General features: G+C 45.4%; 2 protein-coding genes and 1 long non-coding RNA gene across 12 annotated transcripts in view; 1 reads left to right on the top strand and 2 right to left on the bottom strand.

The window, feature by feature from the left end:
• Window positions 1–17,295, top strand: part of LOC112811199 (uncharacterized) — a 54,918-nt gene that overhangs the window by 15,893 nt on the left and 21,730 nt on the right. The gene's annotated exons all lie outside the window — the stretch shown is intronic.
• GPR25 (G protein-coupled receptor 25) lies at window positions 963–2,238 on the bottom strand. Its single transcript, XM_025855175.2, has one exon. The coding sequence runs from the start codon at window positions 2,123–2,125 to the stop codon at window positions 1,019–1,021; it is 1,107 nt and encodes a 368-aa protein (XP_025710960.1). The 5' UTR covers window positions 2,126–2,238; the 3' UTR covers window positions 963–1,018.
• CAMSAP2 (calmodulin regulated spectrin associated protein family member 2) overlaps window positions 13,973–17,295 on the bottom strand; it is a 108,140-nt gene continuing 104,817 nt past the window's right edge. For all 5 annotated transcript variants that reach the window (XM_073884601.1, XM_073884602.1, XM_025855174.2 and 2 more), the window contains one exon: window positions 13,973–16,900. In XM_073884601.1, coding sequence (XP_073740702.1) covers window positions 16,595–16,900 — 306 coding nt within the window. In that variant the 3' untranslated portion in view covers window positions 13,973–16,594. The remainder of the gene's footprint in view (window positions 16,901–17,295) is intronic.

Below are 17,295 nucleotides of genomic sequence, written 5' to 3'. Positions count from 1 at the left end.
CCACACTAAATCCTGATCATCTGAGGTTAACCTCAACTACTGGTTTGAATTTTGTCTGACCCAGTATTGGATTTTTCTCCTGACACTCATTTCACTCCCACTACTCAAGTAAAGAAAGACATGATTGTCAAGCTCAGGCTAGCAACAGTTTTTATTGAGAAAGGTGAACTGACACAGATGATTCTGGTGTCCCTGGCTGAGTGATAGAGAATCTGAACGTCTGGCGAAAGATTTCAGAATCTTCTGTCCAGAGGAAAGGGCCAAGATGATTTCCAGGGTGAGTCTGTCCACTTCATGGGATTGGGGAGAGGATACAAAACTAGGGTAGGTCTAGCACTTTTGGGGAAATTGTCAGGAGGAATAAACTGGGCAGCGCACACTGGGGCTGGTTCGCATGGCTTTGGTGAGCTTTGAAAATGCAAATCTGAACTGATAGTGACCAATGATACATCATAGACACAAAGATGACTAAACACAAAAGGGCTGTCAATTACCATATTCTACAGAATTTTTTGGAGAGTGAGAGGGCCAGAGGGTCTGACTTCGAGAAGGTATTTCTCAGAAGACAGTGGCTATTGTAGGGGTTCAGAGAAAGCATAGCCGGAGACAACAGTAGCTTCTGGGGGGGGTCTGGGTTTGGTATTCTGGCCAGCGCTATTCCCAATGGGGCAGAGAAGGAAACCACTTCCCTCTCTTCTACTTGGCGAAACTGTGGTGTCCAGACTGCTGTCTGCTCCATCTCATAGGACCTTTATTGGACTGGAGAAAATTAGCCCCCACTTGCCCACCGGGCTGAGAGAACAGCTGTTCTCAGCAGCCTGGTTTGGGGGCAGGAGTTCCAAAAGCGCTGAGGTTCTGGGAGAGCTAATGAAGGAGGCTCTGGGAGTCCGGGCAGTGGCGGCCCCCAGCCGAGAAGGCACGTCTGGGGAGTCTCCCCCACTGCCCCCCCCCCCGCCCCGCCCCGGACCTCCCTCCCCTGCGGGCTCCGGGGCCGCCACCTCCGCCGGGCGCGGGACAGCTACAGCAGGACCCGGCCAGCGTTCGCCGTCCGGGCTCGCTCCCAGCTGCCGGCCGGGCTCCGGAACACGGAGCTGTCGTCCCTGGAGAGCGAGGACGCCGAGCTGCCTCTGCGCGCCGGGCTGTCGGCGAGCCCGCAGACCCCGCGCCAGGCGCGGGCGCGGAACGAGCGGTCCAGCAGCAGGTAGATGAGCGGGTTGGCGCAGCTGTTGACGAAGGCCAGGCAGGTGGCGATGCTGAGGCCCCAGCGCAGCGCCAGCAGCAGGCCGCAGGGTAGCGGCAGCGCCCCCAGGCGCGCCAGGTGGAAGACGGCCCGCAGGACGCCGAAGGGCAGCCAGGAGCCCACGAAGGCGCCCTCGACGGCGAAGATGATGCGCAGCGAGTTCCTCCGGGCCCGGCCCGGGTGCGGCGGGCGGCGCAGGCGGCGCGAGATGAGGCAGTAGCAGACCAGGCTGACGCCCAAGGGCAGCACGCAGGTGAGCAGCAGCAGCAGCAGGCTCAGCACCTGGAAGGCGTCGGAGGGCTGCTCCCCGCACTGGCTGTCCGGGCCGCCGCCGGGGAGGGGCTGCAGCCCCCGGTAGACCAGGGAGGGGAGGCCGGCCAGGAGCGCCGCGGCCCAGACGCCGCAGCAGGCGGCCAGCGCGCAGCGCCGGGTGCGCAGCGGCCGCGCCTCGAGCAGCTTCACCACCGCCAGGTAGCGGTCCACGCTCAGGCCCGCCAGCAGCAGCGCGCCTGCGCAGCGCGTGCAGGCCAGCGCGAAGCCGCTGAGCTTGCAGAGGCCCTCGCCGAAGGGCCAGCGGCCGCCGCGCGCCACCGCCGCCGCCCACAGCGGCAGCGTGAGCACGAGGCCCAGGTCGGCGGCGGCCAGGTGCAGCACGAAGGTGTCCACGAGCCGCCGCGGGCCGCGCCGCCCAGCCAGCAGCCACACCACGAAGGAGTTGCCCAGCAGGCCCACCGCGAAGGCCGCCAGGTAGAGCACGGGCACGTAGGCGTAGCCGTAGGGCAGGTCCCGGACCGGGCACGGCTCCAGCTCCTCCAGGTCGCCGGACCCCGAGTAGTCCCAGGACGCCGTCCCCAGGCTGGGGATCCAGGGCTCGGTGCGGTGCATGGCGGGGGGCCGCGAGGCCTGGGCGGGACGCAGCCTGGGTGCGGGCGGCGGGAGCTCTGAGCGAGGGGGGGGGGGTTGCTCTTCACGGCCGGTGCCCAGCACCTCCCTTCCTGCCGCCCAGACCGAGGCAAATGGGTGCGCAGGAAGGTGAGGGAGGAGGGGGGTGGCGTGGGAGGGGCAGCCTCCCGGGGTAGAGGCCTACGTTCAGAGGCTGGCCCTAGGGGAAGGGCAGGGACCCGGTAGAGGAGGCTTCCAGGGTTGTTCGAGGGAGGGTCCTCAGGGCTGGGACACCTGCCCTGCCTCCCAGTGGGAGCCGTCAGACGTCAGAATGCAAGAGGTGGCGTGTGCCCGAGAGCCCCCATCTGTTTTCGTCCCCCCACTTCGCTCCTGCCCATGCTCCGCGCTGTTGTTTTCTCTAGTTTTATTAGATACAGATCTAATATCTATCCGGATAGAACCCCAGCTGGGGGGGGGGCGGGGGAGGGTGCCTCAGCCTGCTGTGGGTTCACCTGTTCTCTAGGGAAAAGGGGTTCTGCTCTCTGGTGCACAAACAGGGTCGGGGTGAATGAGGGAGCCTGAACTGGGGGCCTCCCTCCTAATCAGGAATTGGGCACCAGAGCTCTCCAGCTGTTGTTACCTCCTGAGGCGCCAGGCTAAATGTCCTAACTCGAAGAGTGGCTTTTCTGACCAAATCAGGCCCTTATGGAGCCACATGGGAAGGTTTTAAGCTAGAAAGGAAGTGTATCCAGACAGAAAAGGAGAGGGGCCGGGGATTTAATCCCAGCTCTTCTTTATCTACCCTCATCTGGTCAAATCTACCTATTAAGCCAAACACAGATGTAAACTCAGGACAAAAGATGACTCAAGATGATACCTAATTTAGCAGCAGATTAGTTGTCTTTAATTAGGAGTCAGAAGTTTAGAGGGTGAGATCCCTTATGGACCCGGTCAGGAGAGGATTCATGAAAGGGTGGGAATGACGCCTGACCTTGCAGGGGGTGGTGGCCCCCCAGGAGGAGAGGATGGGTGAAGGAAAGCTTGCCCTTCCTCCAGAATTTCTTCTCGCGTTTGGTACGTTGCTTTTTCATTCTGTTGACGGTTTCCTTTGCTGTGCAAAAGCCTTTTATTTTGGTGTGCCGTTTCTACAGCGAGGATTCTGGGCAACTCCAGTTAGGTCCAGATCCTTTTTTTTTTTTTTTAAATCTTATATATTGAAGTACTGACACACAGTATTATATTAGTTTCAGGTGTATGACATAGGGATTTGATAATTCTATACGTTACACAGTGCTCACCACCATAAGTGTAGTTACTGTCTGCATGGTACCATGCAGCGTTGTACAGTATCACTAATATTCCCAATGCTGTGCTTTTCACTCCCCAGAATTATTTGTTTTATAACTGGAAGTCTGTACCTCTTAATCCCCTACACCTATTTTGCCCACCCTCCAACTCTCCTCCTCTCTGGCAACCACCAGTTCTCTGTATTTATGAGTCTATTTTTGTTGTTTATCCGTTCATTTGTTTTTTTTAGATTATGAGTGAAATCAAATGGCATTTGCCTTTCTCTGAAAATTTCACATGGCAGGATCTTGGTCCTTTTTTTATGGCTGATTAATATTGCATTATATATTACATATATAATATATAGAGAACGTGTATAGAATATACAGAGAGCCCCTACACACCACATTTCCTTTGTCGGTGAACACAGGCTGCTTCCATATCTTGGCTATTGTAAATAATGCTGTAATGAACATAGGGATGCAGATATGTTTTTTTTCAATTAGTGTTGTCATACTGTTTTCCACAGTGGGTGGACCCATTTCTCTTCCTGCCAACAGTACGCAGAGGCTCCCTTCCCACCACATCCTCGCCAACACTTGTCATCTCTCTTTGATACTAGCCATTCTCACTGATGTGAGGTGGTCCTTCATTGTGGTTTTGATTTTGCAATTCCTTGATGATGAGTGATGTTGAGCAGCTTTTTATGTGTCTGTTGGCCATCTGTATGTCTTCTTTGGAAAAATGTCTACTCAGGTCCTCTGCCCATTTTCTAAATTGGATTATTTGTGGCTTTTTGGTGTTGAGCTATATAAGTTCTTTGTGTATTTTGGATATTAACTCCTTATGGGAGATGTCATTTGCAAATAACTTCTCCCATTCAGTAGGCTGCCTTTTCATTTTGTTGATGGTTTCCTTTGCTTTGCAAAGCTCTTTATTTTGGTGTGGTCCTGATTATCAATTTTTGCTTTTGTTCCGGGTCCAAATTCTTAGCAGACATCCCTCCCAGGAGATCCTGTGTTGGGACCAACGTTTCTGTGTGTGTGCCCACCCAGAGCCCACCATGCTGTCACCAGGAATGAGTGACGGACCTGTTGGGCACTCTGGTGTTGAAAATTGGAGGTGGATTATCAATCTTGATTCAGTTCACTTAACAGTGAGCTCCTTCATGGGGCAGGCAGTGTTTTAGGCACTGCGAGAGAGAGGCCTTGAGGCAGGGGATAGATACAGACGCAGCCTCTGCAGCAGCCAGCATGCCAGAAGTCAAAGTGATAAAGGCACAAGTCCTCTTGCAGGTTAGAGGAAAGGTTACTTCTGATGGCAAGAGTACATCAGAAAAGGCCTTCCAGGAGATGGCCGGTGAGTGCAGGTCCAGGAAGGAGCTCAAGGGTGAATTAGAACAACAGGACATGGGCCCGGTGTGACCAGAGTCCCGGGTGGGACACGAGTGGCAGGAGAGGAAGCAGGAAAGGTAGCTGGGAGCAGAGCACAGGACGATCTTGATTTCGTTCTGTAGGTAGTGGAGAGCCACTGGACGTTTGTGAGTAGGGCATGACCTCTGTCTGTTTTGAAAAGATCACTGGCAGAACTGTGGATTGGACAGGGAGAGGCTCAGGCCAAGGAGACCCCAGAGTAGGCTGTTGTAATTACTTGTGGGGGGATAGGGAGCATCTGAAATAGATTACTGGTGGTGGGCACGGAAGGATGGGGATTAAGAGATCTTTGTAACATTGTGGGTCTCAGCAGAGAGGAGTCAACGATGGGCCTGGGGTGGCTGTGTTAGGGAACTATATGAATGCCTTCCCATTCACTGGGCTCAGGGAGCACAGAGAGGCCTGTGCAGGTAGGTATTCTGTGGATAAAATAATGTATGATCCAAACCGGGGCACTTCTGAGAGCGAGAGGATCTATGGTAATTAACGCGGGCCATAAACCAGGACTGTTCTGAGCAAACAGCCACATAAGGTCACTCTAGCTTGAGGTCCCTGTGGTCCATGGGGATCCTCAGGGAGTGGGAAAGCTTAAGGAGAGTTGGGCATGCCTGTGTCCAGACCATTCTTGTCGAGATTGTTTCTCTGTGGCCAATTACAAGAGGCGGAAAGGCACGCCAGAGGAGAGGCCAGAGAATGAATGGTTTCCGGGTGGTCCCTCCATGGGCATCCCAGCCTCAGGCTTGAGTTTCCTCTGAAGACCCGCCCAGAGGGTGGGAAGCTGTGGGGGCTGCTGGAGATCCAGAGCAGTTTTTCTCATGTCTGATGAGTGACACCCACACTCCTGGGGGCCTCAGGGGCCGCAGCCTCCTTCCTTCCCTGAAGGCTAGCAGGAGCAGTGCTTGCTTGCCAGAGCCCGGAGGCAATTGGGGCCAGGCCCAGTGCCACTGGACTTCACTTCCCCTTGGGGACATGTCAGTCTGGGGCAGGGAGCGCATAAGTGATTGTGAAAGCTAGAGGTGAACAGCCAGGAAACCGCCAGGTGAAAAAGAATAATGGGGCAGGGGACCAAGAGGGAAGCCTAGGGAGGGGCTTGAGGGGGAAGGAGAAGTAGGCTGTTTATTAAAAACACAAAGATTCTTGCTTCCTGGGGCTGTGGTCTCATACCCAAGGGAAGTGTGTGGCCCAGAGCACAGGGCGGATTCTCTGTGCTGCGGCCGAGCTCTGCAGGCCTTTGTGAACCTGTCTGGATGCAAGGAAGCCCCAAAGGCCGGAGCTGGATCGATTTCTATTCAACTTTCAGTGACCAAGGCCAACTCCACAATTCTGCTCACTCTCCTCCTCCGGGGTGGGGGGGGAGCGGGTAGGGATTTCCCCACAGGATTAGAAGCAAGTCAACCACTAGAACACTCATCCTGCTCAACCGAGAATCTTGGCACTCTCCAACAAGTGTCAACAGAGCAGAGGTTGTCTTCCCTCTTTCTCCACCTCGCCGCCCGGGAGCCTTCTGTGACCCTCGATCCCTTATGGGCCCTCTGCTCCCTGCACCAACTTGGTTATGTGGGTCAGCCCTGCCTGCCCGCAGAGCTTCTCTCTGTCCCTCACCATGACCGGCACAAGCCTGACAACAGAGGAGACAACAAATAAAGATCTCATGCTTTGGACTAGGTTGCTTTCAGGAATAGGTTTATTTTCCTTCTGTCCCTTTATGAGCTATATATGTAAGTTCTTACAACTTCTTCCCCCAGTTTTAATTTTTCTGTACACATAATCTTAACCCGTTAAGAAACATTTTGAACATTGTATTTGCCTTTAAAGGCCATAGAAGCAGATTGTAGACTGTAGAATAAGGTCCGTCCACCCAGGCCCAGCACTGGGGCACGACCATATGTAACATTTTGGTGAATTTCTTTCCAACCAGAGGAGAGAATCTATTTGTAATCCCATTGTTTTTGGATTTTCTATTTTTTTTCACATTCCATTTCAGATATTTTCCACATATTCTTTTTAACACAATAGTTTTAGAGTTGTAATTAGAATGTACACAGTTTCATAGCTTGCTTGTCTCAATGCCATATAAATCCACATTTTTCTATGTTGCCTAATACTTACGTTATTTAATATAATGTTTCTAATAATTTGATTTTGGGCATTTTGGATTTCTCCAGTATTTTTTGCTTACAGAAATTTGTAACAAATAACTGCACTTACAAACTTTTCTTTCACACTCATAGTATAAATGCCCTTGAGAAGGTCAAAGGCTATGAAAATGGCTAAATGCAGATGCTTATAACGACTAGTAATTGCATGGCATCGTATGAAGGGTTTGGGTTCAATGCAATCTTGTCAGAAATATTCATCAGTAAGATATATTTTTTCCACTTTAATAGGTAATGAAGTAAAAATGGTTCCTCATTTTAATGTACATTTCTTTTTTATAAATAAGATTGAAAGTCTTTCAGTACTTAATTCTTCTTAGGTGACCTGGCTAATCATGTCCTTCATACATTTATCTACTATATTTTTTATATGAACTATTTAGGATTAAGCATTGTCCCATTTAATTCAAATATTCTTCCAGACTTTTTTTCTTGGCTGTTTTCCCTTTATTTTTAGTTTTACATTTTCATATAGTCAAATTTGTTGGTCTTAGCAATTCCAGAATTTAGAGTGTTACTTTTTCTTTGATGGTCTAAAAACATTCAACTGTATTCTTCTTTTTTAATCCACCTATAGTTTTTTTTCTAGATTTCTATCCAACTTTCCCAACACTATTACATTAAAAATACATATTTTTAAAAACCCTGTTCTCCCGTGTTGTGATGTCAAATTTATTGAATACGTATATGTCATTGTGTCTGCTTGTGGTCAGTGAACAAACAGAACTTCAGTCAGATTATTAGTGGCAGGAGTCTGGGTTCTGTATCAGCTTTATAACTTGACAGCGGTGTGATCTTGGGCTCCAGTCTCCACATCTTAAAATGGGTGTGATTGCATCCACTTGATTGGGTGTTGTGAAGATCATATTAGCCCCAGTGCACTGAAGGCCCTGTCTCCAAGCAGGTTGTGAGCAGGCATCCAGTAGATGCTCTCCCCTCCCTACGGGCTCTGCACCCGCACGCCTAGCGCTCTGCGCTCCCAGCCTGGGCTGCATCACGGAGGACTGCTCATTTCCACCTGTCTTGCTGCCAGATTCCCCTGCTTGCGCCACCCCTCCTCCCCTCCAGGACATGAGGCTTTCTGTGCACATAGTGAGTGATCAGTAAATGGTTTTGGAATTGCACTGGGAATCCAGGAAGAGATAATCCCCATCTGGGGGTCTTCAAGTCTTGGACAACCAGAGTTCACTGGACCTGGTGTCACTGATCGTGCATTTCACAGGGTGACAGAGGCTGCAGACAAACTGCTGACAAGGCCAAAGCACAGACAGCACGACACCAGTTCAGTTGCGGTTGACAGGGAGGTTAGCAGTAATGGAGACTACAGTGGGAGGAAAACCTCACAGAACCATGTGTCCTTGGGTGTCCACACCCTCTCTTGATAAGTACTGAATTGGGAATGGGGAGTCCTCTGTTTTATTCACTATTACTGACTGGTTGCCAAGATGAGGTTTCCCGTAGACCCCAACCTCTGAGCCCCAGAGGGGACCCTGCGAGTGCATGGGTGAGTACGTAGGCAGGGAGCCGTAGAATAATGAAGGTCACGATAGTTCTTGACCCTGCCCTGCAGCCTCACCACCTAAGGGGTGGCACATACCAGGGAAGGGGCCCCACCCTGGATGCCAGAGGCCATGCAGAATGTTTCAGATGTTCAATCATTTCCGAAACTTTCAGGTGCTAAATATGGGGTGGCTGGGCAAGGACAGCATCTGAGTTAGCTTCAGCCCACACTGCTGAAGGGTGACTCAGTGCAAAAGCCCATGGCCCGTAGCTGTGTGATTGTCTCGGGATGTACCCCAGACTTCGTTGTTAGCCTTTAGGAGGAGGGGGAGGAGTTCAGATGGAAGTGGAGCATGAGGGCAAGCGTGTGGCTTTCAAGGAAAGTAAGGCTCCCCTCTGTCCTCCGTTGCAGGTTTCCGCAGTTCTTTTCAAGGCCAAAACAAACCCATCAGAAACTTAAAAGACAGGCAGTAGGGAAGTCCCTTGATATAAAAATGGCCCCAGAATTTGTTTGGAAAGGAAGTAACATTTTTCTCTTTATAATTATTCTGCCCACAGAAGCTTCTAAACTAGGACTTGCAATGACTTTTCAGTGATTTTACAGAAGGTTGGTTATGGGAAAGTTAGTGTGAATTTTCAGTTATTTGCGGCAGGAATTTGGCAGTGTTCCCTGTGGGTTGATAGGGACTCCCCCACACGATGTCTCGATTCTGCCACAGATCAGTGAAACCAGTTTCTAAGGTCACCTTCAATTCAGACTGACTCTGTAAACAGCCCCTTCCTACCACGGGGCAAGCACTTGATTAGGTAACATTATGGACACAGTGCTTCCTCTCAAGCAGCTAACTAACACATTATTGGAGAAAATGAACTGTACAAGTATCTTTGACGTGAGGCCGACTGTGGTATCCTGCATTATATCAAGGTAAAAGCAGGTCAGCCTTTCTGAAGAAGAGGTCTGTGTTATAGGAAGGAGTGACATGAATGACAGGAGTAAGACCTTCAGTGGTCCCAGGCACCAAAAGGTTACAAATCAAAATACCCCAGCCCCATCCTCTCTGCAACCGAAAATAAACCATAAAATAAATATAATAAAGTCCTTACAGTTTGATTTTTTTTCATGATTACTGTGATGAGTTATTTGAAATGTCATTCTGAGTTTTGGTGTGCCTGTTGGATATTTGACTATCAGATGTTCTGATATTGCTGAGAAGCCAAGTTTCAGCAAGCCTGTGAGAGCTCTAAATGCTGAGCTCACTGTGACGATAAGGCCCCATGGGAGTTTTTGACTAGTAGGGGGGACAGGGCGAAAGCAGTGCTTTAGGAAAATTCAGTACCAGTTGGCAGCACTGTTCGTGGTGGGGAAATGGAATTAGGGAAAGATGAGCTGGAGGCCCTTGCAGAGTTTAAGCAGGAGCTGCTAGCAACTGGACACGAGGCTGGTGGCAGTAAAGATGAGGAACAGATGGAGAGTGTGAACACGGACAGGATCTGGTGGTTGTCCGGTATGAGGGAGGTGCCTTCTGTGTTGGACAGAGGAAGGAGGAAGAGAAGACTGAGGGTTTCAGCTGTGGTGGCTAGATATATACCAGGTTTTACTAGGAGGTTGACATTTGGTTTTTAAGCTGGTTGAGCTGGGAAAAATCTTAAAAAAAAAAAAGAAAAAGAAAAAGGGCGCCTGGGTGGCTCAGTCGGCTAAGCATCTGCCTTCGGCTCAGGTCAGGATCCCAGAGTCCTGGGATAGAGCCCTGCATTCCTGCTCAGCGGGGAGCCTGCTTCTCCCTCTACCTGCCACTCCCCCTGCTTGTGCTGTCAAATAAAAATCCTTAAAAATAAAAGAAAAAAAGAAACCGGTTGAGTGGGGGACAGTGGAACTTCTAGGTGAGAGGCTTGAGCTGGCAGTCAGGTGCATGAGTGGGGCCGCAGGGAGCCTTCAGGCAGGAGAGGGAGGTCCTGGGCAGAGATGCCAGTCGGAGCTGGTATTGAAGGCCTTCTTAGAAGGGAAATGGAGGTTGAGCAGGGCATGAAGGAGAACTGAGCCTTGGGATTGGCCCATAATTTGGGTGTGGGGAGGCACATGAGGAGCTGAGAGAGAAGGTAGGGGAATTGAACACCACTGTGTCATGGTCACCAGTGGTTTGAATTTTCGAGCTGCACCTGGGTCCCAAGGAATGGCCTGTGTAAAGCGGAGGAAGTCAGACCACGTAGGTCAACATGGGGCTATTTTTAGAGCAAAAAATATCTATAGTAGGAAATCATTGGTGGCCTAGCAGAAATCATATTAAGTTTTGAGTGTGATTTTGAATCTGGACTAGGCAGTCCTCCTTATATTTATTCATTTGACAAATCAATTTTGAATACCTATTTAGGCACTGAATGTAAGGATAAAGAATCCAAGCATGACCTGCCTAATATGCAGAGATATATTCGTGGTCCTCCCAAGTGTTCCAAGGCAGCCCTCTGATGAGTCTGCAAACTTCTGTATCTGGTAGGAGGGGACAAGAGAGCAGCAAAAAAACAGTGCAAAACAACAGTACAGTACAGCGGTCTCTGGCTATGAAAGTGAAGAGGATGCAGTGTACAATCAGCTAGCTTTGCCAAATGTTGATGACCATAAAGTAGGCCTTTAAGGCTCTATCACCAGAACAATGTCTCTGCAACTCAAAACTCAAGTCTCAAGAAAAGTAGGATGTGGCCCCTTATTGGCTGATGATGTAACATAGTCTTACGTTCTTTATAAAGTCAGTTTTGGTACGAGTGAACTTGCTTAACAAGAACCTCTTAACTATTCATAAGAAAGGGGCCCGTGCTTCAGGTCCACACCTCTATTAGAGCGTAGAGTTTATCAGATGCTTGTAAAGGTCTAACGGCATCCGCCTCAAGACGGGGGGCTGCTTGATGAAAGAGCCCCCATGTCTTTCTGACCTAGTTTCTTGCAACTAATTATGGTTTCCTGGATAAATTTGATCATCCTGTTAGCAGAATTCATTTCTTTCCACCACATCTGTACTTTCTCCTTTTCTCTCTTCTTAGGAATCTAGATATTTAAGAGTATGGGAACCCACCAGTCTGATTTTAGCCATTGTTGTGTTGATGCTGGTTACAGTTATTAGGCAAGAGAACAAAATCCACTTTAATGGCAGGTTCTCAGTTTTCTATCAATGATGAATGTATTACTAACTAGTATAATTATCAGACCTCACGTATTTTTATTCTGCCACATCCACAGCAGTGGAAAATGCACACTGTGAAGCACAGCGAAGGGGATGTGAAATCAGGTTTAGATGCCAGCTGTGATGCTGCCACTTACTAGCTTTGTGTCCCTGGCCATTACTGACCTTTGAAGCTTGATTGTCCTCATCTGTGAAATGGAGATCTTAATATCTCTTCACAGGAAGGAAGGAAAGAAGGAAAGGAGGGAGGAAGGGAGAAAGGAAGGAAAAGAAAAGTACTTTTACGTCATAAAGCAGTATTAAAGTGAAGAGTTTCTACTTGCTTGAGGGTTGAGAGCCACATTTCCTTTCTCATATAAACATGCAATCCGTGAAGTATGAATAACTGGGTGGGGTCAGGAATCACTGCAGCTGAATATAACTGTAAGCTGGCGGCCACGACACATGCCATCCCGCGTGTCTTCTAGCCCTGGGGTGCACTTCTAACACCAACAGGTGCTACTGAAGGAACAGATCAGCCACCTAAAACAACAGATTGAGGTTAAGCAGAATGAAAGACATCCGTATTTTAAGTACCACAGTGGCTGTGCTTACCATGTTAAGAAAACAAAAGCCTGAGTGGGTCTTAAAACATTTTTTTAACTTGTTTGCTTTTATCATCTTCAATGGAAAGTGAAAGAACTCATTTTTTTCCTTTTTCTGACATAACTGTAAGCCGCTGTGAATAGAGGTAACCTGAGTTATAGACACCACAGTGACATTAAACACACACACTAATCCTTGCTGTCTGCGCATCTGGACTTGAAATACCAAGGTGCTAGAAGGCCCAGATGCCAAACGCAGATGACTGAAACCAGATTCTAGACAGCCTTATGTGACGAGCAGCTGGAACGTACCGACCCAGGCACACACCACCCTCCCCAAAATGGTACAGAATTGTTTCTTTTAAAAGCAAAACTGCCATTAAGGAGACATGGATCTCATAATTTCTTAAAGATTTTATTTATTTATTTGAGAGAGTGAGCTTGTGAGCAGGGAGAGGGGCAGAGGGACAAGCAGACTCCATGCTGAGCGCAGAGCCTGTCACCAGGCTTGTCTCAGGATCCTGAGCTCAGGATCTGACCCGAGACCAAAGAGTCCGATGCTTAACTGATTGAGCCACCCGGGTGCCCCAGATAAGATCTATACAGATAAGCATCGATACACTTCTGAGGGATAGGAGAACTTCACACTCATTTTATAGATGTGTTTTTCCAATGCCTGATTCCTAGGTCAGAGTATTACAACTACATTTCTTTTGCTGGATATTATTATTATTTCTCCATGTGCACAGGTTACAAAATAAAAATGTTCCATTCACTATAGAACATTTCCCTCTGCCTAGTTTTTTTTTTTTTTTAAGATTTTATTTATTTATTTGTCAGAGAGACAGAGCACAAGCGGGGGGAGTGGCAGGAAGAGGGAGAAGCAGGCTCACCGCTGAGCAGGGAGCCTGATGTGGGGCTCCATCCCAGGACCCTGGGATCATGACCTCTGAGCCAAAGGCTGATGCTTAACTGACCGAGCCATGCAGGCATCCCTCCCTCTGCCTAGTTAAGAACTATCAAGCAGCCAGATCAGGGAACATACTCTCAAATTATGAGTGGGCTCTAGGGTACCATAGTTTGTGTAGACTTCTCTAATGCTGCATGAGTCTTACAGTTAAATATTTTTATTTCTGAAAATTACAGCATTATAGAATACTGTGGAAGTACAGCTGTTTTTGAAGCTGGGGTACACTATCAGAGGATCGAAAGGTAGAGAAGCACACTTGTATTTAGCAATGGCAGAATTTCTTCAGGTATATAATTGTGTATGAAGATTTTGTTGTTGTTATTGTTATCTTTTTTTTAACTGCTCTGGACTGAAAATATCCGCAAAATCAAAGTGAAATTTAGAGTAAGTCAAGAACTGTTTTGGCTACTATAGATCAGTGAGTTCATTAGCCATTCAATTTCAAAGGTATAAAGTGTCGATTCTGGCACATTTTAATCCTTCACCAAAAGAAAGCGACTTCACATGACAGAAAGATGTATCATGAGCACAAACATTTATACACCACTATGTAGATGGTCTGAGCTAAGCATAGAAAGTTAGACTTTTTAACATTGCCTTAAATCAGTATTCAATGTCCAATATTATCAAAAGTTGCCAAATTGTTAAATTTAAACATAGGTTAAGAGGTAGGAAAACTGTATGATGAGTTCACCCAAGTTCAAATATTAGGGAAAAAAACACTTTATTCAAGAAACAGAAAAGGAGTCATTTGGTGCCATGCTTTTATTCAAATGAAAGGGGAAAAACTACACTGTACCAGGAAATAGCAAATATGACAGTATTTTACAGCACAGCATCTTAAAAAAACCTGTAAGCAATGCTCTAGAGTGGACAGGTAAGCACACCATACACTGTACATTGCCCAACAGTGTCCATGAAACCATAATTAAAAAGCTGAACTTGGCTTTAAACAGCCAAATAAAAACTGGAACAGTCATTCTAAAACAAAATTGAAAAGTCAAGAGGAATTGAAAGCTTTCCAAAGCTGTGTCAAATAGAATTTGACAGGCTACACTGGAAACCATGACAAGTGTTTGGCAAACTTAAACTGAATCATCATCATCATAATTTGACCTCTAACGATGAAAGCACCAGTGTGTTTCAATAAGGTTGATGGAAATCTCCAGACTTTATGAAATGCCATAATTTTCATTTGTGTAATTTTTAAAACATAATTTTTTTAAAAAGCTGCACCATAATAAAAAAATCTGCAGACTTAAAGAAATATATCCATATTCCTTCTGTATTAATAAAGTAAAATATTATTCTGGGAGCAATGAACTTCTGTGGCAATGTTCACGTTCTACCTTTAGACATTATGGACATTCATTGTTGGACACACACAAATTTAAGAAGAAAGAGTGGTCCTACTTAGCTTTATATAGTTCCTCCATTGTCTTGCAGCCAATTTAAAAAAATTTAATGGCCAAGTAATAACACAAAGAAGATTGATTTGATAAGGGTAATTTGATTGAAAAGAACAAATTTAGTAATGTAAAGTGCTTATTAATTCTCCCTTTGACTATTATTTACCGTATTTTGATTAGATTTACTATTTTTTTAAACTAGGCTTAATCTAAACATGTATCTGGCAGTCACTTCCTTCTGTGATAGAAACTGTTGTCTGAAAGGTAAAATGTGCAAGTCCCCATTCTTAATATTCATATATTATATACACAATATGTATACACTTAAAATATAAGAGTTACATATCCTGGTCTCTTACATGCAAACAGTAGATCACAAATAGTTTTGAGCTACACATATATCTTGCACAGGTATTGGAAAAAAAATCTGTGAAATTTTTTTACAGTTTTAACAAATATACATAAATATAAGAACATAAATTACAGTAAAATATTGACAGCATTTGAGAAAATGTTGATAACCCAGATGCACTGATGCCTAAAGGCCTTATAATAATAGAAAAGTACAGTTCAGAGACATCTCATTCCTATTCTCTTTTAAAATAAGTAAATACATCATATGAGATATTATTTCTCTAAACAACTCAATTAGAGAAATGTATATATTTTAGTCTCTACTTCCCACAAAAGAAAACCAACCCTGCATCTCATTTATGATACAATACTGTCTCTCCCCTCTACGTGTACAGTTGTCACAACACTGAAACATAACAGGGTCACATAATCATTCAAGTCTTTTCCTGAGAATGAAGTTTTTCCCCAACTAACCCTCTGATATACATTGTTAAAGGAACAAAGATCATGTAGAGAAGATTTCAAGTGTGTACTTTAAGCTGTTCCACTTGAAAAGGATAAAAAAAGAAAAACTCAATATAAGTAAAATAATGTGAAGCTATTTTAAAATTAAAATGTAGCCCTTTGTACATGTTTAAAAATTCTAAATATAATTTTTGTATCAGTTATAAATATAATGTAAGGACCTCTTGAGAACTTGTGGCAGGAAGTCTTACATCTTCAGATTGAAAGACTACTCTCAAAGTGTCCTTCACTTCTGCCAGCTTATAAAGTGACTTACTTTAAAAGAGATAGAAATCCTTTTTTGTTAAAAGAACAATCTAAATTATTCTGAGTTGGCCAGAAGTGGTGTAAAAACAGCACTGATTTAATCAGCAACTTCTTATAACATATTCTTGGTTAAGCTCATGTGGTTTAAAGCGAACCTACTAGCAGCTCTTTACAATACCTCCTCTTATTTAATAGAGAAATGTTAATACTTGAGTGAATAATAAATACAGAATTGTAAATACTTAGAATAATCCTTGCAAATGCTCTAACACCATTAAAACATGAGGGTTATTGTAAAACTAAACACTAGTGTTTGTCTTAGCATCATAAGAAAGGTGCGAGTTACCTCTGAAGGCGCATTTCCTATGCTCATGATCTCCACATGAAACAAAATACAAAGGTATCTTAGATTAAACCCCCAGGAGAGAAAAACAGAAAAATAAACCATCTGAAGACAAGAACGTACATTAAAAAGTTAAAAAAAAAATAAAACACATAATTTGTAATCTTAGCCATGTTTCAACCATAAGTCCAACTAGTGTCCATGAGAATTCAGTGCTTCAATGTGTCTACTATCAAGCAGGTGAACCCGATGACACAAACCTCCATTTGTGAATCAGAACATTTCCTTCATCACTTGGACTTAACCACCTATGTGAGAATCTTCTGCACTCCAAAATACTGTGGCTTACATTCCAGTTGTTCATGACAACAGAGCTTAATGTTCAGTTTCAATTAATAAAAGTTTTGTTGGCAATTAGAAAGATTTTCTATAGGCAGGAAAGATGAAGTGCAAATTTACCACGAATGTTCTGAAGCAAGTATTTCCCAACTCCTATGCTTTAGTGGGTAGAAGTTTTTTGGGTGTTACTGGTCTCTTGGTCTGCCATAAATGACTATGAATGGTAATCGCATCAACACTGGCAGATAAAGTTTTAGCAGGTATGTGGCTAAACTGTTTCCTGTCAGAATTATATTTGTAAAGTCCCTCAATCATTTTTTTAGTGATAGATTTAGGGCCTATCCCAGTCAGTTTATTAATTTCTTCAGTTTCTGGGCAGTAAGTATACAAAGACCTGAATTGGCAGCCTGAATCCCGGAACAAGATTAAAAAGTTGTTGGCATCTGACTTCTCCATTTCCTTCAGAATAAAAAACAAAACAAAACAATAAAAACTCTTAAACATTTCACTGTATAAAATTTATATAACTGTTTTACACCTATCTTGGTCAAATATTATGATATTTAAAATATAAATTCTGAAGAACTAAAAATGTATATTATAAAAGCAAAGTACACTTTAATTAACAATGTATGTGAACACTTCACTTCTGAGGTTCTGTTGGCTCTGTGTGGATATTATTATCGTGCAGGAAGATATGAAATATCTGCTAAATCTTGATCTTAGTCAAACAACCATTAACAAACCAGGCACTGATTATCAACTTTGCAATAGAGCTTCCTTTTAAAAAAGGAAAATTACGTTACTTACATTTATAAAACATGAACAAGTAGCTCTGGGCAAGAAAAGAACTT

This window comes from Callorhinus ursinus, unplaced genomic scaffold (assembly GCF_003265705.2).
Source record: "Callorhinus ursinus isolate GAN/ISIS: 27379988/994484 unplaced genomic scaffold, GSC_fseal_2.0 scaffold57, whole genome shotgun sequence".
Lineage (NCBI taxonomy): Eukaryota > Metazoa > Chordata > Mammalia > Carnivora > Otariidae > Callorhinus > Callorhinus ursinus.
Note: the sequence above shows the minus strand (reverse complement) of the source record. Positions and strands in the feature narration are given on the sequence as shown.